The sequence below is a fragment of the Bombus impatiens genome, unplaced genomic scaffold (assembly GCF_000188095.3).
Source record: "Bombus impatiens unplaced genomic scaffold, BIMP_2.2 scf_1079, whole genome shotgun sequence".
In the NCBI taxonomy this organism is placed as follows: Eukaryota; Metazoa; Arthropoda; class Insecta; order Hymenoptera; family Apidae; genus Bombus; species Bombus impatiens.
This window is the reverse complement of record NT_177498.1, coordinates 564,404-583,888: the sequence shown is the minus strand read 5'-3', so window position 1 is coordinate 583,888 and position 19,485 is coordinate 564,404. Positions and strand designations below refer to the sequence as shown.

Here is a 19,485-nt window from a genome sequence, read left to right as displayed (position 1 = left end):
TTAAATTTTTTTTTATTTTTTTGTTTTTTTTTTTTTTTTTTATTTTTTTTTTTTTCCCCTTTCCCTTTTTTTTTTTTTTTTTTTTTTTTTAATACATACGTAAAGATGAACATCAGGAGAGTAACTGTTCTATTATCCGTAAATTCTCTCATCCAAACAGCCTTATCCCTCGCGTAGTTGGGATCCTACTGTACTAGTTTTTGATTGATCTTTGGATAAGTGCGATCAAAAAAGAATTTACAAAAAGGACTCATTTATTAACTTCGAGCGTCAACGAAGTTTCTGGTTGAGTCCAAATGTAGCCTGTACGTGTTATACTGCAATGAGCGTCGTAATATCTGCCAGGAGCACGACAATAGGACCATCTTGGACAACGGCAGCGGAATTTGCTGTGAAATTCTTCTTTGCAGACCTCATTCCACCAACAAGTCCGCTAGAAACAGACATTCATTCATAACTCATGAATAATGTATAGACTGCGAATATCTATGGAAATTCACGTTGGAAATTCATTTTGTAAACACAATTGAAAGACTAGGAGAATGATTAGAGCGAAGGTGGTACAATTTTTGATTTGCTGATTGTTAGAAATGATTCAAAGGTTTTGAGGATTACTATCGCTTCTGCACTGAAAATGCCTAGATATGTGATGTATGAAATCTGCAGAATGAAAACGAAGTAACCTCAAGCATACAAGAAGTATACGCGGAAATGTCCGGTTACGGATATACGAACATTATCACCTAGGAGTGTTCCACTTATTTGATATTTCATATATTTCGTTTGCATTAATTACGTGCCACCTCTGGATTTTTTCACTCTTAAATTTCCCATAAATGCATAAAAATCCGCAGTTTAATAATAAATGTTTGTTTACAGTTTCCTTACCTCTGCCAAATAACCTCTCACGCTTTGATCGCTATAATTTCTCTTTTTAATCAAATGTCTCGCGTTTGTCATACATACTTCTGCGCATAAGATTAATACTAGTAACAAGTACAACACTGATCCTTCCTACAAGAGAATCAATTTATAATAATATCTTTATGTTAATATTTTTGACGTTTTATTATCACAATTTGAAATTAAAAATATGCATATAAAGAAATAAATGAGAAACGTGGAAGAATGGAATGACAAATATCGAAACGAGCAAATAGAGATGCAATAATATAACAAATTACACTTTCTCTCGATTAACTTTATCGTTTATTGTAGTCCTTACATTGTTGCGCATTTTTGCTAAAATCTTTCGTGCAACGTTTTATGCAATCACTTTTAAGATGTTGTATGAAAAATCTGGTAAAAATTGAACTACATATTTAATTTCTAATACTGTACGCTTCGCACGAGTACTTGAAATAACAGAGTACGTACAGGACGTGGCGCAGGCGTACGCTTATTCTTCCGCTCCTGATTTCGTAAATCGATCGTTGCAGAAATTTCAATTTTTATATTTACTTAGATAAAGTGTCTCCTTAATTTTGTAAAGTATTGCTTGAATCAACATAATTATTAAAACAAATACACAATATTGCTCAAAATTCGTCATTCGACAGAATTTTCTTGTAACAAACGTTACTTGGAATTTTCATACCACTTACCGTGATCACAGTCAAATAAATTATGTTTATTATCAGCAAAATATATTCGGATCCACTATTAGAGAAAAAGTAATCTTCTGATAATGTATTATATGTACCTACCTTACCGACCTCGGGGTGCCCCAGAAACCCGATGACCATCTCAACCGTCGAATACTCAGTTCGTAAGTACGAATAATCGATCCGATCCGAATACTCGAAAGAATCGAGTAGCTCGAATTGTCTCGATCGGTTTGAAATAGTTAAGTGACTCGAACGATCTGAATAGGTCGTACATCTTTCGTACATTACACGTAGTTTATACCATGCGTTAAGCGAATGCGATGGTCTAATTAATTTGTACAAAAGGTATACGACCTGTTCGGACCGTTCAAGTTATTCGATTCTTTCACGCTGCTCGGATCTTTCGAATACTTGGATCGAATCGATTATTCGAACCGACGAACTATGTATATCTCGGCTCGTTTTCTCTGAGTAATAGTAAGAGATCTGGCACTAAAACAGATAATTCGTATTGCGTACTGTTGTCTGAATTTCGTCTATGTTTATTGGTGATCTTCCTATTTTTTCATCTCTAGTATGAGTTACCAGACTTGACAGTAGATTCAATATCTTGTGTGTGGCTACTATTATCATATGAAAAAAGTTTTTGGTTAAAATAAATAATAATTTATTTTCAATGTATATTTTTTCTTTTTATACAATAAATATATATGCTATATATATATATATATATATATATATATATATATATAACAAATATTTATTAAAACTTCAAGCATAACAAAAATTAAAATATGTTATAGTTGTGACTACACACATAAATACATGTAGAATCTATACTCTTCTTGGTTCTAATAAAAATTAGCTGTGATATATTCATATTTTACAAAGTAAATTAAATAAATTAAAGTTATTCAATATATTACCGCTTATTATTATAATAGGTCAGATATTGAAAATCGATAACATACATAGTTGGCAATTATGAAAGATAACCTCACATATCATGTTTATGAAATTTTTATTCGATATTTTAAAATTTAGTTGAATATTTATATATTTTCCATAGTTCTAAAAATGAAGTCATCCCAATGGACATATATTATAAAAGCAATTAAATTATTTGAAAGTTATACTATTCAATTGATTTTAGTGTATCATTAAGTGAATTTAGTATTTCAGGATATAATGATGGAATTATCAAAAGACACCATTGATGGTCTTGCTAATATTCTAAACACAAATATTGTTACGGACGATAACTTTCTACAAATTTTAGGGATGGCTACTTCATATATATATGAAAATCCTTCAGAAATAAAATGTGAGTATTTGTTTTGGTGTAATTGCCAAATATAAATAAGATTAATTAACATAATTATTGAAACTAATAAAATTTCAGGCACTATCAAAACATCTGATGCGAAACCAATTTTAACAAAAAAAGTTTTTGCTGATGTGGTATGTTTACTTATAGAGGCTACCCGACATGATTTAGATGAAGAAAGCTTAAGAAGTTTTTTAAATCTTGTATATATTGGTGAAAAAAGAATTACGAAATTATGTGAAGTATACATTAATAATAAAAAGGCAATACAGTCTCAATTGGAATTGATAGGCAATAATCCACCTCACATTATTGATATAGACTGGCATTTAGATTACTGTGTCAAGGTAATTGATCGGTGAATAGAACACCGATCGTTTCATTCACAGATGCTTTATTTGCTCTTATTCATGAAAGTCATTTTCAGTTGGACACATGCAATTCACTAGGTGTTCCTCTTTATCATGTGCGACTTAGTACTAAAAAACATGAAACAATAGATCATGTAACATTTTCATGTACAATACAACAGTTGCAAGAACTGGTATTTAAGCTCAAAGATGCCATCAGATACTCAGAGAAGCTTACTAATGTTTAGCTGTATCTTTAAATTATTGATTTGCTGCATATAGTATGATCCATGTATATTTTCAAATTTCCTTGGAATTATTTTTGTTTTAGCTATTTCTATTACAATATGTGAGTTTCTATAAATTATAATTATCAGCAACTTATAACATTTATGTATATTAACATTTACACAACAATTATTATAGTAATCGTTTAATAATAAACTCAATATTTGTACGTATAAGTGTAATGGTAAAATCTTATACAAACAACAGACCGTGTAAAGTATAATCAACTATATTTTTATAATCAAAAGAACATCATCTACTTTACGTAGTATTATTACTGTATTGATAACGCGCGCGCTTCAGAGTATGCGCGCGGGCACACAAACATACGTAAAACATGTACATAAATTTCAAAACAAACGACGATCAACGTTTTGTTATAAATAAAACAAAATTTCGAAAACTTCGATATTGAAATTTAAAATTTCGATATTGAAATTTTTTTACACAAAATTATACACACACATTTTTCACTCGCTCACTCATTCAGGTACACCTTGTATACAAAAGAGTCGCGCGCGCACACAACTAATAACTTATTAAAAATACGTTGTTTTTGCTCTACAATCAGGCATCTCTCTAAAAATTGCTTCCTCGTATTAGACAAAAAATACTATCGTTACATCCTTAATACCTAAAAATATGCGTGTCAAATTATATTAATAATCGATAATTTTTTTTATATCTAATACGTGATATAGACTTCTTTGAATCATTATACACTATTTACAAGTAAATGTATCTAAAAGGAAAAAGAAAATCATCCAATATTAAAAATTTATCTATACATTAACTCTTTCTTTCTTTCCGGCACTTATCAAAATTAATAGTGGACTTCTTATCCATGCGTGCTATTTTAATAATTCGGTGCGATGCGACACATCGATAATATTAACTAATTAAGCTGGAAAGAGAGAAATCACTTATATAGCGTAATACTTTTTCTCATCTTCTTAAACCATTTAACAACGATTTTCTCTTGCTCTCGATTTCCTAACATTATTTCATATATAAGATTACTGTGATAAGGCCTCGGGCAATTTACTATAGTTGTTTCCTTTTTAAAAAGAGGGTATATGCGAAAAAAGAGCCAATCGAAAAAGTGTATCGTAGCTAAATCTACTTGGAACATTAGATTAATTCTCGAGGCTTTGGTTAGATATTTAGTTGACTAAGATATATTAAGAAACAAATAATAAAATTTGTTCAGAAATATGATAAATAATGTAAACTAACGGACTGCGTGAAATTATTTTATAAAAACTCCTCATATAAATATGATTAATTATACGCAGTATCGTTTTCTATATAATCTTTATACAGCCCTTATGTCGAACGTGACCTTGAATATATTTAGTCATTTCTTTCATTTTTTCTTTTTTGTTTAAACCAGAAAAGAGATAGAGAGAAAGAGAGGGAGAGACATGTGTTATGTATTTCTAATTATTACAACTTTTATGTAAGATAAAGATTTAAATATTAGTGATACATTAAACATATTATTGTTTCAATATGTTTAATGCTTTGCAGTTTAAAAATCGTAATAATTAAAATAACAACACGTATTCGTTTTGTATTAGCAGCGTGAAAAAATTTGTCAGGAATCTGAAATATGTTGAATTACGATTCGACAAAATATTTTGTATAAAATAAAATGTAGCAATATCCGAATATTTTTATACGTCAACGAACATACAACATGCATGAATTGCTTAATGCAAAATTTATGTCTTTGTTTTGTTGACTTGAATCTCAGAATTATTCTGCTGCTCCTCGGTTTTTTCACATTTCTCGTTTTTGGGTTCTTCTACTTTTTCTTTTTCAACAACTTTTTCTGAAACTTGTACTATCTCTGCTTCATTTTGCTCATTCTGTTCTGTAATTTTTTCTGTTATTGCTTCGTCCTTCTTTTCATTAGTGAGATCTCCATTAATTTGTGGAGGAGATTTTTCTTTTTTCGTATTTACACTGTCACTATCCTCATCAGATTGACTCTTTTCCAAATTTTGTCCTTTTGATAGATATAAATTTTGTTCTTTACATTTTATAGCTTCCTTTTCCAACCGTTCCTTATTTTGATCTTGATCGCCTGCATCCAATGGAGGCGTTTCTAACTTAGTTTTCGAATTAACGATCGATGTATTTTTATTCTGTCCAACACTTGAACTGGGAGAAAGCGAAGTTGATTTAGAATTTCGAACTGTCTCTGTCGGTATATTAACAACCTCCGTGTTGCAAAAATTTCCAGTCTTAGACAAATTAAATGCACTAACATCTTCCTGTGATGTATTTTCTGGAAGAAGCAGGTTATTAGTCTCAAGAGATGTTGCAATCGCTTGTGTTTCGGGTTTGACCAAGTTGTAAGATGCAGGAGAAATTGCTGTTAGAGAGGTAGTTTTAGGTGACTTAGGTGAAGAATAGGTGCTTGGTGGTATTCTCTGAACTGTTGGGGGTTGTGAAACTGGAGAAAAGCCAGTAGTTTGTGGAATATAACTAGATCGTTGATACAATTTATTAATTGAAGGGGGTAAATTACTATGGAAGGCACTGGGAGATGGAATTCCTATTGGTGAACGTATCAAAGGATTTGGAAATCTAGTAGCATCTGGAAATGGTCGTGGAAAGTGAGGATAGATTAGCCCAGGATTCATATTTGGTGTTGGAGAAGGTATAAAAGGACTCGTTGAAAGCATATTTACTGGAGAATTTTTTGGAGATATTGGCGAACCAGTACTTCTACAGATATCTCTTGAGAATGGAGGATTTGGGTAATTCCTTGCACTAGGAGAATATGGAGGTGGTGAAACGATAGGTGAATTAACTGTTGATACAATTGGAGATAAAGTTTTAGGATCTATCTTCATCATACTCAAGTTCCCATTTTTAGAACTGCTAGATGTGTTTGTAGTTGTTGTTGATGCCATTGTCGACTGTTCTTTTTCTTTACATTCATTACCAATACCGTACATTGGCTTCACTCCAGATGCCGGATTACCCAAATATCTTGGCATGTTTCTCATTTTAAAAATTTTAGCCGGTTTAGACTGAATTGTCTTACTTCTTTCGAAAAGCGTGGTTTGATGTAATTGGTTTTGTGTCTCTTTACTTTGATTTTTAACTGCTACATAATTGTTTTTAGAAAGTGTAGGATTCCAGCATCTCGGAGGATCACGAAGAGTCTTGTAACCTACTGCTTGACTTTGCTTTTTAGAGACAGAAAGAACCTTCTGTAAAGAGTGTGACGTAGCCATTGGAGAAGTAGTTATTAACGAAGTAGCCCTAAGACTGTCTTTAACATTTGAATAAATATGTTTGCTCTCTGTTGTGATTGCACTACTATTAGGTGCATAAACGGGCACATTTGGAATATTTGTATGTTGCTGCTGTTTACTACTAGAATCAATAGCGATTGATGGCGAACCATTCTTTCTCCCGATTTTTAATAAATCTGGGATATCGGATTTACTTCTTACTTCCGTTTTGTTCTTTTCTTTAGAATTTTCCCCAATTTTAGCACAAATATCGTTAATTTTTGAACCAGAGGCTCCAATTTTTGCACAAATTTCATTTAAATTAGAACCCTTCGTAATTAATTCATTTTTACGAATTGTTGGTTTCATCAAAGAGATTGGAATAGCATCGGGACAAGGAGGCACTGAATATGTATTAGTTATTTCCAAATTCGCTTTCAAAACGGACTCTTTTGAAGTACTTGGACTTAGATAACTACTTTTCAAAGAAGAAGAAACGTTCAAGGAAGGTATAGTAAATGCTGTAGAACTTTCTGGTACTGAAGATGTAGGTACTTCATTTTCAGAGACTGCAGTAGAGGATAATTTTTGCGTCATTGATGTACTCAAACTTTTGAGAGAATTTTTCGACATAGTATTATTTACCAAATCCTGGACCATATAGGGAAATGTAGATGTAGATTGACTTATTGTTGACGTAGAAATTGGATTGATTCCATTACCAACAGACATAGGTAGTGATGTAGAAAGATTTGATGATGCGAGATTATCATTTGATAACGATTCGATTTGAGTGTACGACTTTTGGGAAAGTGTATTTGCTTGTCCATTGGTTCTTTGACAAGATTCTGTTGAAATCTGCTCAGATACATATGGTTTTTTTTCTATAATACTTTCTCCTTGAGAAGAATATTCTTCCTTCTGATCAGTTGATTGCACATTTCTTACATTTATTTCCGTTTCTCTTGTTTCAGAATTAACTGAAGTACTTGGGTACGTTGATAAAACAGGTTCTGTGGCATCCAGTAATTCTGCTTTCTGTGATATGGCTTTTGTTGAACATGGAACTATTGATTTGGTTAGTGTAACCCCGCCATTATTTGTCATTACTTGTGTTTTTGAAGGATCAAAAGAATTTTTCAGCTCTGTAGATTTTAAGTTTTCAGTAATCTTTATGTCTACCTTTTTAGATGACTGTGGTGTGATTTTCCTATCTTTCGTAACCTTTTTCGAAGAAGCATTGTTACTGCTAATTTGTCCAGTTTTCGGTTGGAATTGTAATTTCACACTTAGAGCATTGATTTTCGATCCTGTATTTATAAATTTTACCTCATTTCTTGAATTTTGCTTAGAGTTTTCCAATTTATCCGCGATAATATTATTGTTATTTCTTGATGACTCCTTTTGATCTTTATTTTCAATGTTATTATTTCTAATTTCATGTTCACTCACATATTGTGCCATCCCTTGTGATTGAATACTTTTCTGTAAAATTGTTTTATCTTCAACATTGTTATTATCCGATCGATTTTTCGATTCCTCCTCATATTTAAGGTTTATCGTATTTTCTATTCCTTTCGTTTTCACAGTTTCTGTTTGATTGGAGCATTTTTGTTCACCAAATTCGTTTAATTTGGAAGAACTATCAGACTCGCTAACGTCTTGTTTGTCTGAAGACGGTTTGTTTCCTTCACTGACTTCAGGTATGTTATTTTTACTATCATTTTCTTCAACTATTGATGTATTTATTGTTTCAATGCTAGTAATAGATTCTTCAACTTTTGTATTTTTCTTAAATTGTTGGTCCGTTATATCTGTAATACTCATAATACCAGTTTCAGAAATCTTCAACTGTACTTCTTTCCATTCCCTCTTTAATGATTTTTCTTCTTTTGATTCAATGGAATCAATTCCAGCATGAAGTAAAGTTGTTTTATAATTGACATTATCTTCAGAAAGTTTTATTCGCTTTGGAGAAGATTCAAATATTCTGTAACTTAAATGCAATGGCACTTTCTGAAATAAATATGATAAAGTGTTTATAGAAAAAATTTCAATAGAATTAGAATTTCTAAATATTTTCAATAGACCGTTGATACTTACTCGTCTCCAATGATAAATATACATCACATCCATCAATGTATAACTACTACACAGTGGTTCCTCTTTATACATTACATCCACCCTATGTGCATCAGTTAAGCCATACTTAGCTCGTATAAGCTTTTGTAAATGAAAAATGGTCACTGCAGCAGGACAACGAAGATACCGCCTCAATAAAGGTTTTACAGCTATACCTTTGATGTCCTTGGATGGACTAAAGTATTCTAATGATAAACTAAGTGATTCATCTGGAGAATATATATGCGATTCAATTGGTTCCCCTCTTGCCTCTGGAGATGTTGCTTGAGTACATGCTTCAGGATGGTTTAGATAAAAGTCTCTTCTACATCGCATCTCATCTATAATATAAATATTTAAATGTATCTTCATTACATTATTCTTTTGTTAATAATAAAACTTACTTTGATAGCATCCTGGTACCAGTTTATACACAATGTCCTGCAAAGTGTGGTCTGGGCGAATGTTGAGTAGTGGTTTACTTTTGTGCACCTGCACCTCACATATTGGACAATACTTATTGTTCTCCAGATACTTGACAATACAGCTCCTGCAAACTGTAGTGCGACGTTAATCGCCGCTTACATCAATATGTTGGAATCGTCGCTTAACCCTTTTGCAATGATGAAACTGTATTTATTCACCACAGACAAAAGGATTAAAAAAGCGACAGAAGAATACACATACACGAATGCAAACACTCTATGATAGTAGTGGCATCAATGAAATATCCACCGCATAATTTGCACGTCAGCTGATCGTTGAGTTTGGACAACCTTAAGCGATGCCCTCCACTCTGACCTGACATCCTGCAGTAAGAAAACTGTATTAATCATATATATTTAACCCTCATAGTTAACAAAAATATCACACAAATTGCAATAACACAAAACGTTAATAATATTGAATGATATGAAATATTAATAAACAAGAACTAAAACGATTTTTTTCGACTAGTTTTAAACAATTTGCGCTATTATACCCAAGTAGAATCGTTAAAATATTAAACTTACGTGGTAAATGACGCGAAAACTGTTCGTTTTATCTAGTAATCGCCATTTGATTAAAGAAGTCAGGAAAGTTGGGTCAGAACTCGAGGTGAAATTTCACGAATTCTCATAATGAGAACATTTATTAAAAAACTGACTCAAATCCGTTAAAAACAAATCTCTTCGAAAACACAGAGCGTTCTCTGATTCTACGATTTTTCGAAATTTGAGTCAATCTAGTTCATTGTAAAATAGGCCACGGTACCAGGAAAAACTCTGAGGACGACAGCAAAACAAAATGGTGGATAAACAATCATGCCAATGACATTTCCAAAAACATGAGTTTCCTTTCAGGTGTAGTCCTTAACCATATTTTACAAGAAAAAAGTAAAGAAAAGAAGGTAATCACTAAAATTAATAAATTACAGCAAACATTGTATTTACTAAGAAATATATGAGTACTACGGGCTATTGTAACAAATTAACGGTATCATTTATCGATATGACTATTTGAGTACTTCATACAATTCAGAGATGGCATTACTAACACATAAATTTAAATTTATATATTATTTCATTGGAAATTAATATTTAATTCGAATTATATTCGATCTACAAATCAATTTAAAACTATTTAAATTGCATAAAAACATTTTATTATATATTGTATTTTCATTAAATAAATTAAATGTAAATGTAATACATTAAATGTAAATAAACTACAACCTGAACTTGTACAACATGTATCGTGTAAATATCATATATGTACATATTTTACATTTATTTCAAATAAAGAATTTGTCCATTTTTTATGCATCTCTTAGGTATTAGGAATAACAGTTTACATATTATAGTGAAATCATAAAATATTATGTTTAGATACAATATGGTATGTAAGTAAAGTATTAAATAGAACAGTTTCAATTTTGTTTTATTTTACAGTAATTAAATGCTTATATATACGTACATATATATATATATATGTATAAAGTGTTATTGTAAATACATATTAGATCATAATTTTTCATTTCATCTGCTTTTACTCTACAAATATTCATGTTTATAAAAATATATAGAGAATCGAATTTTAAACAATTCAGATAGTAAATTAGATTGGGATTCGTAATCTACTATTCTTGTAATTTATGATCAATATCCAGACATTTACACAACAGAGTAAATTCAGTTTTTATATCAAGAGAACACGTATAAAATATTAAATCTTTTTTTAAATAATGAAATTTAATGATTTTATTTAATTATATATAAATGCTTGACTTGTTGAATCTAGTTCATCCATATCCTTCAAAAAAGTTAAATAGTATTTGAAATGATTACTTTACAAGACATTAGTAAACAACTTTTGAAACCAGCAAAAGATCTTGCTGACTGGAAATTTCCATTATCTCAGGTATATTATACTATTAAAGTTATTATAATTCAATATAAATATAAAAATATTATGTTATTCTAGATTTTAGAAGAATATTATGCTTTATTAGAAGAACCGTGTAATATCAATTTCGGGGAAGCAGCGCTTATTCTACAAAATTCAACTAACATATACGTTAGAAGAATTGAACATCTAGTCAACGAAGCAGAAATATTGAGACAAACATTTTTCGGCTATGAGTAATTATTTATCTTACATTCAAGGAAAGATGTATGTATTGTAGCTAATAATTTCTTCATCTTTTTTTGTTAGGGAAAAAGGAATAAAGAAGTCTATGAATAAAGAAAAAAGATTTTTTAAGAAGAGCCATGTTAATTTGGGAAATTTTGTAATGATTGACTTAGAAAAAGATATCGGGAAACATATTGATAAAAAAAATCAATTTCAAACACAGAAGAAAGTTAAATTGTTAAGTCGTCGGTTTACACAATTAGAAAATGATGCCCTGCAATTATGCATTCCTATTCAAGTATATGATATTCTAGGAGAAATCATTGGAAAGAAATATGATTTTCGGTAAACAGCAATATCTTTGTTCTATTTTAATTTTTATGTGATAGCTTTAACTTTTTAATTTTAAGGTGCAATCAAGCCATAAATACAAGTGGAATGTTGGTGAATGAATTAACACCATATGATTTTGCTCATATATATAGATCTTATATTGAAGAGGGAAGAAATTCATTGTCGTTATATTCAGAACCAAAAACTCCAGGTACAGGAACCTCAGGATATCATTCAATTACTTCACCAAATGATAATGAGTCTATTACACTTGTTTATGATGAATTTGAAGATGAACAAAATTCTTCATTAAGGGAAAACGATTCATCAGTAAATGAATTACAAAGTATGGAGGAACAAAACACAATAAACAATAATCATGAAAGTTTATTTGTTAATAATAGCATTTTAAAACAAGCTAAAAAGGATGAATCAGAGAAAGAACATATCCAACAAAGTGCGGTGCAAAATGTTAGTATTCAAAATTGTTCAATTCAGCATTTCAAAAACATGAATCAAACTGAAGAAGAATGCCAAATTAGAGATTCAGTGCAAGTGAATCAAATAAAAAGGAATGATCAGAATAACGATGAAAATATAGTACAACTCAGTGCAGGTGATCAAATAAAATATGATAAGCAAATAAATCATTTCTCCAAAGAGAGTCAAATTTTTCAACTGAATGAATCAGATAATGTACGATGGAAAAATGGATTACCTAGCATGCGGAAAAGAGGGTATCTCTTCGAAAATTATTCTATTAATTTTACAATTGATGATATTAAATCAATGAAAACATTAATATTTTTATTAGGAATCAAACAACAAAAGTATCAATATGTTCTGTAGATGATATAAATGAATATGACTGGGAACCAATGCCTCTTATTCAAGGAATAAAGCATGTTTTTTCTAGCAATTCATCTATCCTGAAACTTCCAGACTACATTTCACTTTTGGAAACAAAATTTGGTTCTGTATGTAGAAATAATAAGTTTTCATGTTTTGTACCTTGTACCAGTTAGAGCTTTTAATAATCTTTTAGATATTTGTATGTCTACGCATTTATTTATTTATTTTCTCTTGTTTGTTTATTAGAAAAAACGTAAATTTACATCAAAACTGTATAAACCAGAATGTTTAGCAAAACTCATTTTACGTGAAACTGAATTATTTGCAAAGAAAGACACTACTTTATGTACAAAACAGAAGTTTAAACATTTGCAGAAAGGTAAGTTAATTCGAAGCAAATCGTGTTTTATATTATTACTGTTGTTATTGTTGTTGTTGTTGTTGTTGTTGTTGTTGTAGTAACTGCAAAATATAATTTTTTTGATAGAGGAAATAGAAGACTTCATGAAGAATTTTGACGAATGTTTAAATGGTATAGAAAAAGAAAATGATGATTCTCAATATGAAGCTGTGACAAACGTTGCTATAGATTTTCATGTATCCCAAAATCAAAATGATTCAACTGAGAATAGTATTGAGGATATAACAAGTAGAAGTTATCGAAATGATTCAATTGAAAACAGTATTGAGGATATAACGAGTAGAAGTTCTTCACCTACTGACATTCCATTACGATCAACAATTTGTCAAAATACAGTGGATATGCTTGCAGAATCTCCTAACTCGTCTAACAATTGGCGTGAATCTTTAACTTCAGAAATTAATTTGTCTTATTCTCTGCCGAATTATCAAATATTAATTGAGGACAAAATGAAAAAGATTTTTGAACAGTCGAATGTTATTACAGAGTTAGATCAGACTGTAGCAAAGTGGCATGCCTCGTTGCAATCAAAATTAGCGGAGGCTGAAATGAGACCTGCATTTCGAATTCGTGATTATTCATCTCGTATAATAAAAGTGTTGCAAACGTCAGAACAGAAAAAAATTAATTTCGATAGTGTCGTTCAAGACAAGCCCGCTCGTGAAGTAGCTAGATACTTCTTAGCTTCGTTACAATTGGTATATTTATTTTCATTATAACTTATTTACATCTCGAGTTAGTATAGATTGTGATAACCGCTTTGTCTTTGCAGGCAAATACGTACAATGTGGAAATAAAGGCGGGGAGTAGTGATAACGATATAGAAATAACGTTGCTTAATGACAGAAAAAATTATGTAAAGAATTAAAGCAGTAACATTGATACTACAGTAAAGACTCTCCAAGAGCTCAGGAGTTGGTTTTGCTAAGCGATTGGTAAACCATAGACATTATTCTCTAAGTTAGTACGTACTATGTCGGCAGTTGTTTGTCTGGCGGACGCAAAGAGAAACAGCGGGTGAAGAAGAAAGATCCACGGGCCAAATTAACGTAATTAAGCTTTTCAGTATTTTTAGTTTCGTTTTAATAAAAAAACTAATATAGTGAAATGAAATCCTTATTGAGAAAAAGCTGAAAATAAACAGATTTCGTCATTGTATTGATATTGTCTCGCCGATACGAAGACGATACGAATCTTAAAAGGAAAGTCATTGGCGTATCATACTACTGAGGATAAAACATAAGCACGATTGAAGTGATGATGTTTATTGTATTATGTTCTTGTACATACATGCATACATACAAGGATGGGAGTTTGTGTACAATTTTGTATTTATGCACTATACATACAAGTATGGATACGGAGGAAGTAAATTAAAATTATTTTTTTCTATATGGATACTAATATCATAAAATTCCTCAAAAATATACCACATTTTTAATAAAATAATACACGTTTATTGCTCATATCAATTTAGGATTAAATCACTTTAAATTTACCGCCATACATAATATAAAACTGAAACTTATTTTTCTACTTGTACCCTTAATAAAAGATAATCGCGCATGCGTTATCGCCGAAATATCATTGCTTGCCGGCTGTGGTGGTAAGTATTCAGGTGCGTTAGTTTACGCTGAAGTCGTTTAAAGATGAGTTCTATTTTTTTTACATAATCATTTTTGTTACAATGACTAATTACAATTATTGATATAAAATACATTTTTCGTTACATATTTATGAAGTACTTAAAAAATTGTCTATGTTTAGCATTTTGCCAAAATGTTATTTATATATATATATATATCAATGTATATATATAAATCAATTAGACTCTTTGAAATGTCATTTTATTAGCTTGAAGCTCTTGAATGAATAAAAGTTGTATCTAAGAGAAATTGGATACTCTATTAAATTACTTGATAGTAACAATTCAGCCAATTCAAATCTGTTTGCTCTCCCCTTCTTTCTAATTTGTTTGATATATTAGGGATACAAGTCTCTTTAGGAGCGTGTGATTTTTATAAAGTTTTCTTTGGTAAGTTAAATGTAATACCTTTTTGGTTACAAAAGCGATAAATAAATAATTTTTAAGGATTTGACATACATGTAATCATGGAAAAGAAAGCTTCTATGAAATCTACTCGATGGATACTACAACCATGGAGCCTTTTGTTTCTTATTCTAATTCAATTCTTGGTACAATTTTTAACATCTATCTATCTTTATACTTATGTGGCCCATGTGGAAACAAATGTTCTTATTATGCGAAACCAAGACTTTTTAGAAACTGAAAAATTGGTAAGGAGGAAACGAAGTAGTGCTTTACCTGTGACAGAAGATAATAAAGTTTCAGATACATCCAGAGTATGTATTATCAATATGTAGCATAAGGCACTTGGAATCAAAGGGGCACAAGTGATATTTTTCAAATTTTTTAATTAGAAGCAGAAATGGCTAATTAGATCATTAAATACAATATATATATATATATATATATATATAATTTAAGTAATCCATCATTATATAAAAGTATCATTTAAAGGCTAGAAAAATTGACTTCTAAGCAAATAATATTGAAATAACATGCAAGTGTAAATACATTAGTTTCTGTATATTCAATAACTCATAAACTAAAACATAAAATTCATTAAAAATATGTGTATATACTCCTTGCTATGTCAAGCATTAAATATAACTTAACTTTCATAGAGACTTTACAGTGCAATCCTTTTTAACACATTTGAATTTCAAACTTGGTTACCTTAATATCGGAAAAAAGTCACTTGCATCTTTTTGGTTCTAGTTGCCTCATATAAAAATTGTACCTTATATTTATATTTTTTACATTTTAGATTTGGCAAGAGAAGGATACATTAAAAGAATCTAAGAAAGTAACTTCATCTCCCATAGCAAAAACAGGTTTGGCATCTTCTCCAATTACTCCTATGGGACATGATTGGGTATGGTTAAATGCAGATACTCGTGTGCAGGTTAAATATTTAACTTTTCTTAATAATCAAAGCTAATAGAAATGTGTTAAATTTTATTCATAGATATTGCACATTTTAGCTCGATGCGATTGAAAATTTTTGTCGATCGTCAATGAAATATTGTCCTCCGGGATTACCAGGAGCACCAGGAAGTCCAGGAGCTCCCGGGGAACCAGGTCTTCCCGGATTACGAGGAATGACTGGTCCGAAAGGACCACCTGGTTTGACTGGCCCTCCTGGTCCTCGTGGACCAAAAGGTGATATAGGACCAGCTGGTTTTGATGGAAGGGATGGAATACCGGGAGAACCTGGACTTGATGGAATTCCTGGACGTAGTGGTACAGATGGATTATCTGGTATGAATGGTAAACCAGGACTAAATGGGTCTCCTGGTCGGCCTGGACGTAATGGAACAGATGGTATGCACCTTTTGATTTAGAAACCTTTTGTATTCATTAATTTAATTTCTAAAGATACAATATCTTTAGGAAGGCCAGGTCAAATGGGACCTCAAGGACCAATTGGACCACGTGGTAACTTAACATTATTTCAAATTCGCTCATTCTAATTGCACGTGGATGAAAAAGAGATACGTTGATGATGTGAACAACTTTAGGAGAAATGGGTCCTCCTGGTAGACCAGGCTCACCAGGACAAGATGGCAGACCAGGGATAACAGCCTGGAAGGTGAACATGAATGATTATAATATAAACGACTTATTGATTCCTCCTTCTATTCTAGGCAAGTACCTTCTTTATCTTTAAATAACTATACTTTGAAAATTTGCGAGCTCAAACGATGTAGTTTTTGTAAAATCTTTCAGATGATCGAATGTTACCTTCAACAGTAAATTCGACGGGCTTAATTTCCGTTTATGAAGGAACTAATTTACGATTAAAATGTGCAGCAAGTGGCAAACCTGAACCTACTGTTCAATGGTTTAGAAGCGATGGTGGTGTCATTCCTATAGGATCTTGGCATGGTAATATAAAATTATAATCGTGTCAGTAACGTGATTATGAACTTTCACAAAAGTATATAATTATATAAGTATACAATTTTATTGAACAGTGACTTCTGTAATTGGACATACATTTAATATCAGTATAGTTAACAGAGAACATATGGGAGAATATATTTGTGTAGCTGATAATGGAATTCCACCTCGAGCATTGAAAAGAATCAAACTTCAAGTTAAATGTAAATATTTTGATATACACGTCTATATATACATATATATTTTATTTATTTCTTTTATTAAGAAAGTATTTTTTTTTGCAGTTCCACCTTTCATTCGAATTCGTAATCAAATGATTCGCGCACGCAGTCAAAGTACTGTAGTTTTAGAATGTGAAGTTGAAGCATTTCCAGAACCAATTGTTTATTGGGAACGTGAAGATCGTAGACTCAAAATGTCTGAGAAATATAGACTTGAAGTTTATGACAGAAGAGATATGTATAAGGTAAAAGATAATAGCATCCTATCCAATGTGTTCATATACTTCTGTGTAATGTGTGAAATGTGTATATTTCCATATACTTCTATCTTAATGTAATATTTTAGCTTAAAATGCGTCTGAAGATTGCAAAGATAACATCAGCAGATTATGGTACATATCATTGTGTTGTGAAAAATGATATTGACACCACTAAAGGATCATTTACAGTCGATGGTAACGTATATTTTTAACTTTAATATTTTTTAGATAATTACATGAATAATTGACATTGAAATATTTTGTAGATGATGCGAAGAGCATGGAAAAGTCAAAGCTAGGAAAACAACAACACGTTACATATGGAAAGCCTGCGCCACAGCATGTTGATTTAGATGAACTTTGTGCACCACATGAAACTTGCGCTGCTTGCCCTGTTTTAAGATGTACTTTTACAGATGTTGCTGAATATTTAAATATTCAGCCACTCAAAAATGTCAACTTTACTGGACTTCCATTGAGATTGGCAGGTGAAGTTCATTTATTATTTCTTCTCAAAATAAATGTATAAGTATAGGTTGTACATAATTAAATAAATTAACGAGGTATTAATTTTATTTAATTCTGTAGATGGTGTAATAGAAGCAGTAGGAAAACCAGTTTTAAAGGGTACTATGGATGATCATTACGGAAGCTGGATGCATGACACTAAATCTGATGGTTATCCAGAGAAACTCTGGGTTACCCGAAAGAATGAAACTTCTTTCATATTTGAATATGAGTCAAAGGATCATTTTAAACATGGGAGTTCTTATCCCATTAAACTGCCATATCCATTTCAGGTATACCATACTATTTTTAAAATTATGTATTATTATCTCATGTTAAATTTATTTTTAGGGAAATGGGCATGTAGTGTATAACAAATCTTTCTTTTATAACCCCATAAACCGATCATCAATTTTTCGATTTAATCTTCATTCTATTTCTGATCAAGTATGTGGTAAGGAGTTTTCGCGGTGTGAATTACATCTTCCAGGTTTATTAGTGAACACGAGGAATTATTTATATACACCGAATCATAATTTTAATTATGTTGACTTCAATGTTGATGAGAATGGTAATTATATCGTAATTCGCTTGAAAGAAGTATTTCTCCTTAAATAAAAATAGTGAATAAGACGTACATTATTTTAACAACAGGATTATGGATAATATACGGTTTACCATCGAATAATACAATAGTAATAAAGATGGATGCGACTAATATGAATATTCAACATGCATGGAATATTAGTATAGATAATCATAAATTTGGAGAAATGTTCATTGCTGGAGGAGTGCTTTACGCTGTTCATAGCGTTACGGAAGAAACGATGAAAATAAGGTAAAATTTAGAAAAAAAAGGGAAAGAATAAAGAAGTGTTATAAGCTTAAAAAAGAAAAGTATATTTTATAATATATTTTATTTTATAATTACGTATCGATATGTTACTTATAGGTTGGCCTTTGATCTTTATAAAAATGTTACAATACCTGTTCATTTATCATTCACGAATCCTTATCACAAAACTACGGCAGTCAGCTACAACCATAAAACAAAAGTAAATATTTTGAAGTTTAAGAAATAAAACAAATTAAATAAGGATTTTAAAGCTTATTGTGATGTCTTCTTTATTTCTAGGAACTTTATACTTGGAATAAAGGAAATCAATTGGCCTACCCGATTAAATATCAGGGCTCTACAAATGCTACAGCAAAAGAAGAATTCAGGGTTAAGGAAACTGGAGTTTGAGGCTGCCATCAATGTGAAATTGAGAAATTGGTGAAACATATATATTTTATCCTTCAACTTTTTATTAATGTATTAACAAAAGAAGACAATAAGAGAAATA

At 30.8% G+C, this 19,485-nt stretch overlaps 5 protein-coding genes across 15 annotated transcripts; 3 read left to right on the top strand and 2 right to left on the bottom strand.

The window, feature by feature from the left end:
* Positions 1 to 65: 65 nt before the first annotated feature.
* Positions 66 to 1,929, bottom strand: LOC100747346. Of its 4 annotated transcripts, none has more exons than XM_033323575.1 (4): positions 1,378 to 1,670; positions 889 to 1,014; positions 744 to 820; positions 304 to 433 (listed from the first exon to the last, which is right to left on the bottom strand). In XM_033323575.1, the coding sequence occupies exons 2-4, from the start codon at positions 958 to 960 to the stop codon at positions 313 to 315; spliced, it is 270 nt and encodes an 89-aa protein (XP_033179466.1). In that variant the 5' UTR covers positions 961 to 1,014; positions 1,378 to 1,670; the 3' UTR covers positions 304 to 312. The 4 variants fall into 4 exon arrangements, with proteins under 4 accessions (XP_012246935.1, XP_033179464.1, XP_033179466.1 ...); XM_033323574.1 differs by lacking the exon at positions 1,378 to 1,670 and adding an exon at positions 1,226 to 1,371; XM_012391512.3 differs by lacking the exons at positions 744 to 820; positions 1,378 to 1,670 and adding an exon at positions 1,226 to 1,371 and having other exon boundaries at positions 66 to 433.
* On the top strand, positions 1,713 to 4,100 carry LOC100747112 (COMM domain-containing protein 3). 6 transcript variants are annotated; one of them, XM_033323571.1, is made up of 4 exons: positions 1,713 to 1,768; positions 2,782 to 2,931; positions 3,010 to 3,281; positions 3,362 to 4,100. In XM_033323571.1, exons 1-4 carry the CDS (start codon positions 1,738 to 1,740, stop codon positions 3,530 to 3,532), a joined length of 624 nt encoding a protein of 207 aa, XP_033179462.1. In that variant the 5' UTR covers positions 1,713 to 1,737; the 3' UTR covers positions 3,533 to 4,100. The 6 variants fall into 6 exon arrangements, with proteins under 6 accessions (XP_033179462.1, XP_012246922.2, XP_012246919.1 ...); XM_012391499.3 differs by having other exon boundaries at positions 1,723 to 1,764; positions 2,790 to 2,931; XM_012391496.3 differs by lacking the exon at positions 1,713 to 1,768 and adding an exon at positions 1,934 to 2,084 and having other exon boundaries at positions 2,790 to 2,931.
* Positions 3,786 to 10,334, bottom strand: LOC100746991 (serine-rich adhesin for platelets). The gene is made up of 5 exons (XM_003493292.4): positions 9,958 to 10,334; positions 9,632 to 9,753; positions 9,349 to 9,501; positions 8,927 to 9,285; positions 3,786 to 8,839 (listed from the first exon to the last, which is right to left on the bottom strand). The coding sequence occupies exons 2-5, from the start codon at positions 9,750 to 9,752 to the stop codon at positions 5,297 to 5,299; spliced, it is 4,176 nt and encodes a 1,391-aa protein (XP_003493340.1). The 5' UTR covers position 9,753; positions 9,958 to 10,334; the 3' UTR covers positions 3,786 to 5,296.
* Positions 10,335 to 10,983: 649 nt separating this feature from the next.
* LOC105681495 lies at positions 10,984 to 14,325 on the top strand. 2 transcript variants are annotated; one of them, XM_012391420.3, is made up of 8 exons: positions 10,984 to 11,344; positions 11,408 to 11,565; positions 11,639 to 11,902; positions 11,968 to 12,627; positions 12,705 to 12,867; positions 12,989 to 13,121; positions 13,230 to 13,861; positions 13,936 to 14,325. In XM_012391420.3, exons 1-8 carry the CDS (start codon positions 11,264 to 11,266, stop codon positions 14,029 to 14,031), a joined length of 2,187 nt encoding a protein of 728 aa, XP_012246843.1. In that variant the 5' UTR covers positions 10,984 to 11,263; the 3' UTR covers positions 14,032 to 14,325. The 2 variants fall into 2 exon arrangements, with proteins under 2 accessions (XP_012246843.1, XP_012246844.1); XM_012391421.3 differs by having other exon boundaries at positions 11,191 to 11,344; positions 11,436 to 11,565.
* Positions 14,326 to 14,673: 348 nt separating this feature from the next.
* Positions 14,674 to 19,406, top strand: LOC100746790. 2 transcript variants are annotated; one of them, XM_012391398.3, is made up of 16 exons: positions 14,674 to 14,769; positions 15,256 to 15,527; positions 16,016 to 16,153; positions 16,233 to 16,572; positions 16,642 to 16,686; positions 16,770 to 16,895; positions 16,978 to 17,136; positions 17,226 to 17,354; positions 17,436 to 17,617; positions 17,719 to 17,827; positions 17,899 to 18,120; positions 18,221 to 18,432; positions 18,491 to 18,710; positions 18,794 to 18,977; positions 19,092 to 19,194; positions 19,275 to 19,406. In XM_012391398.3, exons 2-16 carry the CDS (start codon positions 15,276 to 15,278, stop codon positions 19,383 to 19,385), a joined length of 2,532 nt encoding a protein of 843 aa, XP_012246821.1. In that variant the 5' UTR covers positions 14,674 to 14,769; positions 15,256 to 15,275; the 3' UTR covers positions 19,386 to 19,406. The 2 variants fall into 2 exon arrangements, with proteins under 2 accessions (XP_012246821.1, XP_012246820.1); XM_012391397.3 differs by lacking the exon at positions 14,674 to 14,769 and adding an exon at positions 14,938 to 15,198.
* Positions 19,407 to 19,485: the final 79 nt, after the last annotated feature.

What these genes read in the sequence shown, in the direction of transcription:
- LOC100747112 (XM_033323571.1), top strand. Translation starts at nt 1,738, where the DNA reads ATGACCATCTCAACCGTCGAATACTCAGTTC. An exon ending in AAATCCTTCAGAAATAAAAT is followed by an intron (nt 2,932 to 3,009) that starts GTGAGTATTTGT and finishes ATAAAATTTCAG; the next exon opens with GCACTATCAAAACATCTGAT. An exon ending in ATTTAGATTACTGTGTCAAG is followed by an intron (nt 3,282 to 3,361) that starts GTAATTGATCGG and finishes AGTCATTTTCAG; the next exon opens with TTGGACACATGCAATTCACT.
- LOC100746790 (XM_012391398.3), top strand. Translation starts at nt 15,276, where the DNA reads ATGGAAAAGAAAGCTTCTATGAAATCTACTCGATGGATACTACAACCA. An exon ending in GATTCCTCCTTCTATTCTAG is followed by an intron (nt 16,896 to 16,977) that starts GCAAGTACCTTC and finishes AAAATCTTTCAG; the next exon opens with ATGATCGAATGTTACCTTCA. An exon ending in GCTACAACCATAAAACAAAA is followed by an intron (nt 19,195 to 19,274) that starts GTAAATATTTTG and finishes CTTTATTTCTAG; the next exon opens with GAACTTTATACTTGGAATAA.
- LOC100747346 (XM_033323573.1), bottom strand. Translation starts at nt 1,892, where the DNA reads ATGTACGAAAGATGTACGACCTATTCAGATCGTTCGAGTCACTTAACT. An exon ending in GGCACCCCGAGGTCGGTAAG is followed by an intron (nt 434 to 1,706) that starts GTAGGTACATAT and finishes GTCTGTTTCTAG; the next exon opens with CGGACTTGTTGGTGGAATGA.
- LOC105681495 (XM_012391420.3), top strand. Translation starts at nt 11,264, where the DNA reads ATGATTACTTTACAAGACATTAGTAAACAACTTTTGAAACCAGCAAAA. An exon ending in GGAAAGAAATATGATTTTCG is followed by an intron (nt 11,903 to 11,967) that starts GTAAACAGCAAT and finishes TTTAATTTTAAG; the next exon opens with GTGCAATCAAGCCATAAATA. An exon ending in TGGAAACAAAATTTGGTTCT is followed by an intron (nt 12,868 to 12,988) that starts GTATGTAGAAAT and finishes TTTGTTTATTAG; the next exon opens with AAAAAACGTAAATTTACATC.
- LOC100746991 (XM_003493292.4), bottom strand. Translation starts at nt 9,752, where the DNA reads ATGTCAGGTCAGAGTGGAGGGCATCGCTTAAGGTTGTCCAAACTCAAC. An exon ending in GGTACCAGGATGCTATCAAA is followed by an intron (nt 9,286 to 9,348) that starts GTAAGTTTTATT and finishes TTTATATTATAG; the next exon opens with ATGAGATGCGATGTAGAAGA. An exon ending in ATATTTATCATTGGAGACGA is followed by an intron (nt 8,840 to 8,926) that starts GTAAGTATCAAC and finishes TATTTATTTCAG; the next exon opens with AAAGTGCCATTGCATTTAAG.